This window comes from Populus trichocarpa, chromosome 1 (assembly GCF_000002775.5).
Source record: "Populus trichocarpa isolate Nisqually-1 chromosome 1, P.trichocarpa_v4.1, whole genome shotgun sequence".
Classification (NCBI taxonomy): Eukaryota; Viridiplantae; Streptophyta; class Magnoliopsida; order Malpighiales; family Salicaceae; genus Populus; species Populus trichocarpa.
In genome coordinates, this window is record NC_037285.2 from 42,893,446 (window position 1) to 42,900,880 (window position 7,435).

General features: G+C 34.8%; 2 protein-coding genes across 2 annotated transcripts; one reads left to right on the plus strand and one right to left on the minus strand.

The window, feature by feature from the left end:
- Nucleotides 1–304: 304 nt before the first annotated feature.
- Nucleotides 305–1,978, plus strand: LOC18095611 (stem-specific protein TSJT1). The gene is made up of 4 exons (XM_006370230.3): nucleotides 305–786; nucleotides 892–1,132; nucleotides 1,262–1,382; nucleotides 1,571–1,978. The coding sequence occupies exons 1-4, from the start codon at nucleotides 575–577 to the stop codon at nucleotides 1,762–1,764; spliced, it is 768 nt and encodes a 255-aa protein (XP_006370292.2). The 5' UTR covers nucleotides 305–574; the 3' UTR covers nucleotides 1,765–1,978.
- Nucleotides 1,979–2,304: 326 nt separating this feature from the next.
- On the minus strand, nucleotides 2,305–6,716 carry LOC18095612 (ribosome biogenesis protein BRX1 homolog 2). Its single transcript, XM_006370231.3, has 9 exons — nucleotides 6,593–6,716; nucleotides 6,266–6,497; nucleotides 6,000–6,141; nucleotides 5,607–5,685; nucleotides 4,885–5,009; nucleotides 4,233–4,334; nucleotides 3,178–3,246; nucleotides 2,993–3,091; nucleotides 2,305–2,599 (listed from the first exon to the last, which is right to left on the minus strand). The coding sequence occupies exons 2-9, from the start codon at nucleotides 6,469–6,471 to the stop codon at nucleotides 2,468–2,470; spliced, it is 954 nt and encodes a 317-aa protein (XP_006370293.1). The 5' UTR covers nucleotides 6,472–6,497; nucleotides 6,593–6,716; the 3' UTR covers nucleotides 2,305–2,467.
- Between the last annotated feature and the right edge of the window lie 719 nt (nucleotides 6,717–7,435).

Here is a 7,435-nt window from a genome sequence, read left to right on the forward strand (position 1 = left end):
TGCATTTTATTATTATATAATTAAATGAAAAATAATATCTATGATAAAAAAAAAAAATTATTAATTCAGATGATGTGCGAGTCTTATTTATTAACTTGAATTCATTTAGATTTTTTAAATTAAATATTATTTTTTATTAATTTAATCATTTAATATTAAATTAATTAAAAATTAAACATTCTATTTTCAACTCCGGAAAAGCATTCACAAATGAGGGTGAAGATAGTGGCAGGCAGCATCTTCTACATCAGGTAAGATGTTGTGGATAAACAAAGAAGACAAAGAAACAAACTCAAATTTAGATAAGACTACATCGAAGTACGAGAATCCTTATCACCAATCACACTAAGCTCCACGCCCCCAAAGATGGATAATATTACCTATGTCCACCTTGGAAAAACATAACCTTAATGTCTGAAAGTGATCCTATAAATACTACTTCAGACCTTGGTGGTCACCTCTCCCCGTCTGTGATCGTATATCAATTCTGTAAACAAAAAACAAAGGCATAAATTTTAGGCAATTTTACAGGTTTATTTTGTAAGTGTTGGCTTGGAAAGCAGAGGATTAGAAAATGTTGGCAATTTTTCACAAAGCTTTTGCTCACCCACCTGAGGAGCTTAATAGTCCAGCATCTCAAAATGTTACTAAGAAGCCTAAGCTTCCTGAGGAAACACTCAATGATTTCCTTTCTCACCGCCCTCAGAAAACTTTCTCCATGAACTTTGGTCAAGCTGCTGTGCTTGCCTATGCTCCCCAAGATAACCCTTTCTCTCCTCAACAAAAGTACTTGCATATTGATTGAATTTCCTTTCCATTGTTAAATATTTGTTGTTTGATTCATTCAAAAATTGTTAAATTACTGTCTTGTTGATGGTATATGTTCTGCAGGCTGTTTTGTGGTTTTGATGGTATATACTGCCTTTTCTCTGGAAGCTTGAACAACTTATGCACACTCAATAGGCAGTATGGATTGACAAAGGGGACTAATGAGGCCATGTTTGTGATAGAAGCTTATAAGACTCTTCGTGATCGAGGTCCTTATCCAGCTGATCAAGTTGTTAAGGATCTTGATGGGAGCTTTGCTTTCGTTATCTACGATAGCACGGCTGGAAGTGTTTTTGCTGCACTGGTATGTTTAATGCTTCATTTTGACTCCTTTTGTCAATTGGTTAATTCCATCTAATGAGCTATGTTCAAATCATATCCAAGCATGTTTTATTTTCTTGGTCTAGCTTCCAAGTTTACTGTATGGTCACAGGGTTCTGATGGTGGAGTTAAGCTGTACTGGGGTATTGCAGCAGATGGCTCTGTGGTGATATCTGATGATTTGGAAGTCATAAAAGAAAGCTGTGTCAAATCGTTTGCTCCCTTCCCAACAGGTACTTTGTATTGTAATAGCAAGGGCTAATCACAGATGACAAACAACATCAATGTTTTTGGAGCTGCATTAATATCACAATCTGGATTTGCATTATAATCATCTCTCTTTTACATGAGAAAATGTTGCTGTGTGTCATATATAATGGTTGATTTACTCATCAAAATGATGATGGTGATGGATGTACAGGATTCATGTTCCATAGTGAAGGAGGCTTGATGAGCTTTGAGCATCCAATGAACAAAGTTAGAGCAATGCCAAGGACTGACAGTGAAGGATTTCTCTGTGGGGCAAATTTCAAGGTTGATGTCTACACAAGGATCAACAGCTTACCCCGTAGAGGAAGTGAAGCTAATTGGACCGAGTGGCAATCACACAGCTAAGAATTTGTTCTGCTTCAATTCATAACCGGATCAAAAAATGTTAGCATCAGCTACCATCTTCCAAATTGTTATCTATTCTTAACGTTTTCTCTGCTTTGTTTTGTTTTCGTTTCTATTTTTGTTTATTTTACTCTGTTTTCTTTTCACTCGGTAGTCGGTACAGCTATCAATAAGAGGGCAACGTGTTCAATCGGTGCCCAGAACTTTTTATTTATCTATTCACTTTTATGAATCCTTTAAACCCCCAATCAAAGCTCGGGCAAAAAATCATTTCTGCCAATTACAAAATTAGAGAATCAATCTGAATTTGCAGTTTTGCACACACTTAAAACGTATTGATCCTAAGGAAAAGGCATAGGCAATGCCTCTCAACAAATACTCACAAAAGAATCTGCTTTAACAGCAAATACCAAAGCTGTGAAAGCATTTAGAGTCTAGTTTTAAGAAATTTTTTGAAAAAAAGTTTAACTTCTGATATTTACTTGCCGCGTGATTATGTATTGAAGAAATCGAAGCTCTGAGATGCGGAAAAGGATGGCGTGCCAAAAAATACCAACTTGATTAAAACGCATGATAAGCTAATCCAAGGCAGGGACAAAAAACTTGTAATGCCAACGAGGGCAACAATACCAAAATGGTCATATTTTCCATGTAGGATACAAGGTGATATAATAAAACCAACAACATGAGGAGGAGGAGGAGATCATTCCTTCCACATGTCTGCAAATTCATCAGGCTCCAATGGATTTGATAGCTCGTGCATCTTCCTCCTCGTCTTGGCTTTGACTTTCTTGGCAAACTTCCCAGCCTTCTGCTTTTTCTCCAGTGCTCGAATCTGCAAGATTGAAATGAATATCATGCCATTGATGCCAAAATACTAAAAGAGAGAAAAATGAATTATATATAATCACAGCAATTGAGGACAAACACCTAATAACCTCTGAACAAAAAGGTCAGTGAATGAACAGACAGTGCATGGTCGCATTGGCTTGAACATTTGTTGAACTCAGTTATTAGGCAAACCCAGTAAGGGGGGGAACTCGACCATGAATCTAGCCAGAAGATTCTTGACGGTTTCATTTAAACAAGAAACTTATCACTATGGAAAACCATCAAAATGGTGGATATTTTGATACAGCTCATCAAACGAGGAGCTCTTCTCTAACTAAAGAAAAGTTAATCATACTTGTGATGCCAAAATGAAAATTAACGTGAAGAAAACTCTGACCTGGTTAGGTGATACAAAAAAGGGATTTTCATACAATGTTGGGCCTCCAAAGCTGCCACCAAAAATCTTGATAGGATTCAAGCAAAATCTTGGACCAACCTGCACAAAATCATTCTATCGAAATTAAATAACTACCGTAGGTGTTTCACTGTGTGCATAAATTCAAAAGTACATCAGAGCAAAACCTCAACAAGGGTCATCTTATCCAGGCCTCCTCGAGCTATTTTATCTGTTTCGTTATGAGGAACAGATATCTATATCAAAGAAGAAAAGGAGACGGTTATGAGTTAGTTTAAAAAAAATAATGAAAACAGGGTGAAAAAAGCTTCATAGCAAATAAAAACAAGGGGTATAAAAAACATTTTCAAAACGCTAGAGAGCATTCCAAAATCATGCTACTAAGACACTTGTATGCAATTGCAACATGCGTTGTGCATAAAAAGTTGAGGTATATACATACATATATATTCATATGCATAAAAATTTAGGTATTTTTTGAAAGTTTGAAAGCAGTGCAACTGCTGATTTTGAGCAACCACTTTATGGGTCCAGAATTGTTCTCTACATCACATTGCTCTTGCACTATTAAAAGGGACTCAGCACTTCAAGCAAAGAAGATTTCTGAGTGCTCACATTAGAATAAAAGAACTGGGACTGAGTATTGGTAATTCTAATTGCAATAACATGGTTCTAATTGGTGATTACGGATGCTGATAGCTACATCTGAGAAAGTTATCCCACAGAATAATGGAAGACAACATTGTGAAGAGGAATGTTAACCTGATAGCTACATCAAAGGTTAACCTGAGACATGCAACATCTATCTGGAAGGGTACAGTCAATTAAAAACTGTTTTGATATTTAGTAGAAATCCCAGCCTAGGAAATTTGCAGAAAAGGTGAAGAGGAAAAAGAAATAACTTTTTAATATATGTGGGTTTCTGAATAGGGATTTCCAAGTGAATAATGTAGCACATTGTTTAGGATTCCAAAATACCAGACAACTAAAAGGTCTTCAATGATATGTGCCCAATCTACAAAATAGCAAAGCCCATACCACTTCATATGTAAATTTCTAGCTTGAACGACTTGTGGAAGGGGGTAGTTCATTAATTTGTTATAATTTCCAAGTTAGAAACATAAAGCTAGGAAAAACATTAAAAACCTCAATGCACATTAGCAAGGCAGAAATTGTATGAATGCTTCAATAAAATTTGACTTCCAAATACGGTCTAATATACCTGGTAATTCCGAAACCATATATGGTCATCAACAATGGAGAAAACAAAGACATGGTCATAAAAAGGCTTAGATTTCCTGTGATCTTTTGGAGTTCCAAATATCTGAAAAAAAAGATGATAAGGTCAATGTCCAAGTATCATATAAAATGACTTTTGAAGTTAACACACAGAGTTCATCATCAACAATTGGTATAGCATATGAGAAGGAATCAGAAGTTACATTTTGCAACCTTGAAAGAAAAGTTTGAGTGTTGTATCCGTGCAGTTAACAGATCAGTATATCCTCAACTAATCTTAAAAAGCAAAAATGACTAAATCTTGAGCTAAAAAAGTTGCTTTATGAATGTATCTGATTCTACACAGCACCAGAAACAAAAAAGTCCAAAATGGTCATCTCTCTCACCATACTGTTATGAACAAGGCCATAAGATGCGAGAGGAGCACTTGTATTATTGCAAAAATTGTAGATACTAGAATATCAATCATATTTGTTTACCATATTTCCTGGCAGACTTTGCCATTGGAAGATATTTTGGAAAGGTATTTCACGATTGTCTTTTAGAGAATGAAGAATCTGGTGGTATAGTCATGCATTATAAGATAGAACACAGATAAATGTTGCTTCTAAGGTGAGAAACAAAAATCAAAATACCTGAATGATCATCTCCTTCAGGAGTTTCCAGTGGGCATCTTTATCAAAATTAGCTGAGAAAGTCAAGAGGGGTCTTGACCCTTTCAGATGATTTCCTGTAAGCTTCAATTCTTCCATTGTGTGCACTAAAATGAACAAGACAGGTTGCAATGGTTAGGCTACTTAGTCATAATACAAGAAAAGAGCTAACCATGTGAACAAATCAATTTATTAGATTAATCACAACAGCAGCTTCTTTTTTCTTTTCTTCCTGTTTCTGTTTTTTTTTTTTTTTGGTTAAAGAGATTATACTATCAGAATGGGAACAGAAGAAAATTACAAAAAGGACTGCAGGGTATCCTCCATAGTAGATTGCAAGAAATTGGATCAAAGAAAATCAGGAAATGGCTCTCCAGTGCCACTGAATACTAATGGAAGGAAAATGTTCGAATGCCCAACCCAAAACACCACAAGAAGTCAGAAGGACTATTCTAGACCATAACAACTGCTTAGAAATAGAGAATTTTTGAGATTTTCAAATTTTACTCCACACAAATACTCAAAGTCAAAGCAGACAAGGTACATCTCTATGAAGATTTCGCTATCTTCCACCTCCCAATTCCATTAAATGCATGTGTTAAAATTGTGATGCTACAAACATTAGCATTTGAATATAATAAGTGCAAGCCTATTAAAAAACATGATTATAAAAAATATCACAAAAAAATAAAAAATTAACATACCAGCATTGACTAAGAATTTCACAGACGGACCACTAGGGCACTTGACCATCCATAGATACAAATCTTTATGTTTCCTGCACTGAAATAGAGAGAGAAAGGAGAACAAAAAAATCATCAACAACAAACAATCTAAAATATGGCAACTTAAGTTCATCTTTTTTTCCTAATCTCAAAGTCGATAGTTATATAATCACCACACCTCCTCTCAAAGTTACCTAGTTATTTTCCTTCAAATTACCAAACCACGCAAACAAGTGGAACAATTATCAATATTAAAATTCATGTGATGAGTTATCGTAGGTATTAAACCAGCAACCACTTGCACAAATAATATGGAATTAACCAGGTCAAATTGTTTCTTTAAGGAAGAAAACAACTAAATTTGAAGTTCACCTCAAAGAACAAAGAGGAAGAACCATTCTTCAACTCAACAAGCTCATTCAATGTCGCGCCTTTAGTACTTGTAGACTCAACCTTACTATCCTTCTTACAATGCGGCAGAAGTGACACCAAATTCAACATCAAGTGCCTATACCTGCAACACCAACAATTCTTTCAAACACCAACAAAATCCAGCAACCCCCCAAAATCCCAACAAACCCCGAAATCAAATATATATATATAAGCATTAATATAAAAGGATTGGATCTTTATGGAACCTGAAATTGATACGCCTAGAACAAGTAACCAAGACTTTCTCTTTATTTCTAAAACCACCCTGTTGAGGAGGTATAAATTCAGTCTCTTTCACTTCGGGTTTATCTTTCCAACCCAAGAGCGTCCTTTTGGGTCTCTCTGGTGCACCTTCATCTTTCTTTGCAGGTTCAATGACCTGTGTCTCAACGTGCTTTCTCTTCTTTCCCATAGTTTTCTTTGGTTACGTACAGATACCTGAAACACATGAAATCTTTAGCTTAAACACCATGAAAACAATACAAAGTTTGTATTTAGTTGTCAAGAGAACTAAGCAGGAGAAGGGTTGGTACCTAAAGAAGGGAAAGCTAGCTGCAGAGAGGAAGATACAGAGAGACAACGAGTTTCTGTCAACGAGGAGCAAAACCGTGATAAAAACCTAAAAGTTTTAAAAAAGGTATTGAAAGTGCTCACGGCCCAAACTAGTCGATTGGACTCTTACAGCTTAGATGGATTGGCCCAATAAATGATGAGCTCAAGCCGAGTAATCCCAGATGGGTGGATTTTTATGGAGAAAAGTGTCCTGTGTTTTTTTTTTTAGTGTTTAACCTTTTCTTATGTTAACAACTCGAAAACTCTTTCTATTTATATGGTAAACACAAACAAATTAGCAGAATGCTTTTTTCTTATTTTAATTAAACATCTAAATTGTTTATATATATAGCTTTACAAAGATAACATGCTTATTAATGCGGTAAATCTTTAAGAATCAAACATCTTGTTCATAAAAAATAGGAATTATTCAAGCCATTAATGTGTTTGGAAATGTGGTTATGGTTGTATTTTAAAGTATTTTTCACTCAGAAATGCATCAAAATAATATTTTTTTAATTTTAAAAAAATTATTTTTTATATTAGAGCATCAAAACGATCCAAAAATATTTAAAAAATATTAATTTTAAGCAAAAACAAATTTTTGAAAACACAAGTTGGACCGCTTTTCCAAACGATCCCTCAAGTCCTAAAGACTATTAATTCTAACAACTAATAGTTTTAATATCCTCCCTCTTGAACTTATGTCTTAACATAAGAACATAACCTAAAGTACTTATTCTGATATAAACCTGGTGGATATAAAGATACAGAAACTCATGGTCAAGATTGATCATGAATCCTAAAAAAAAACTAAATTCAAA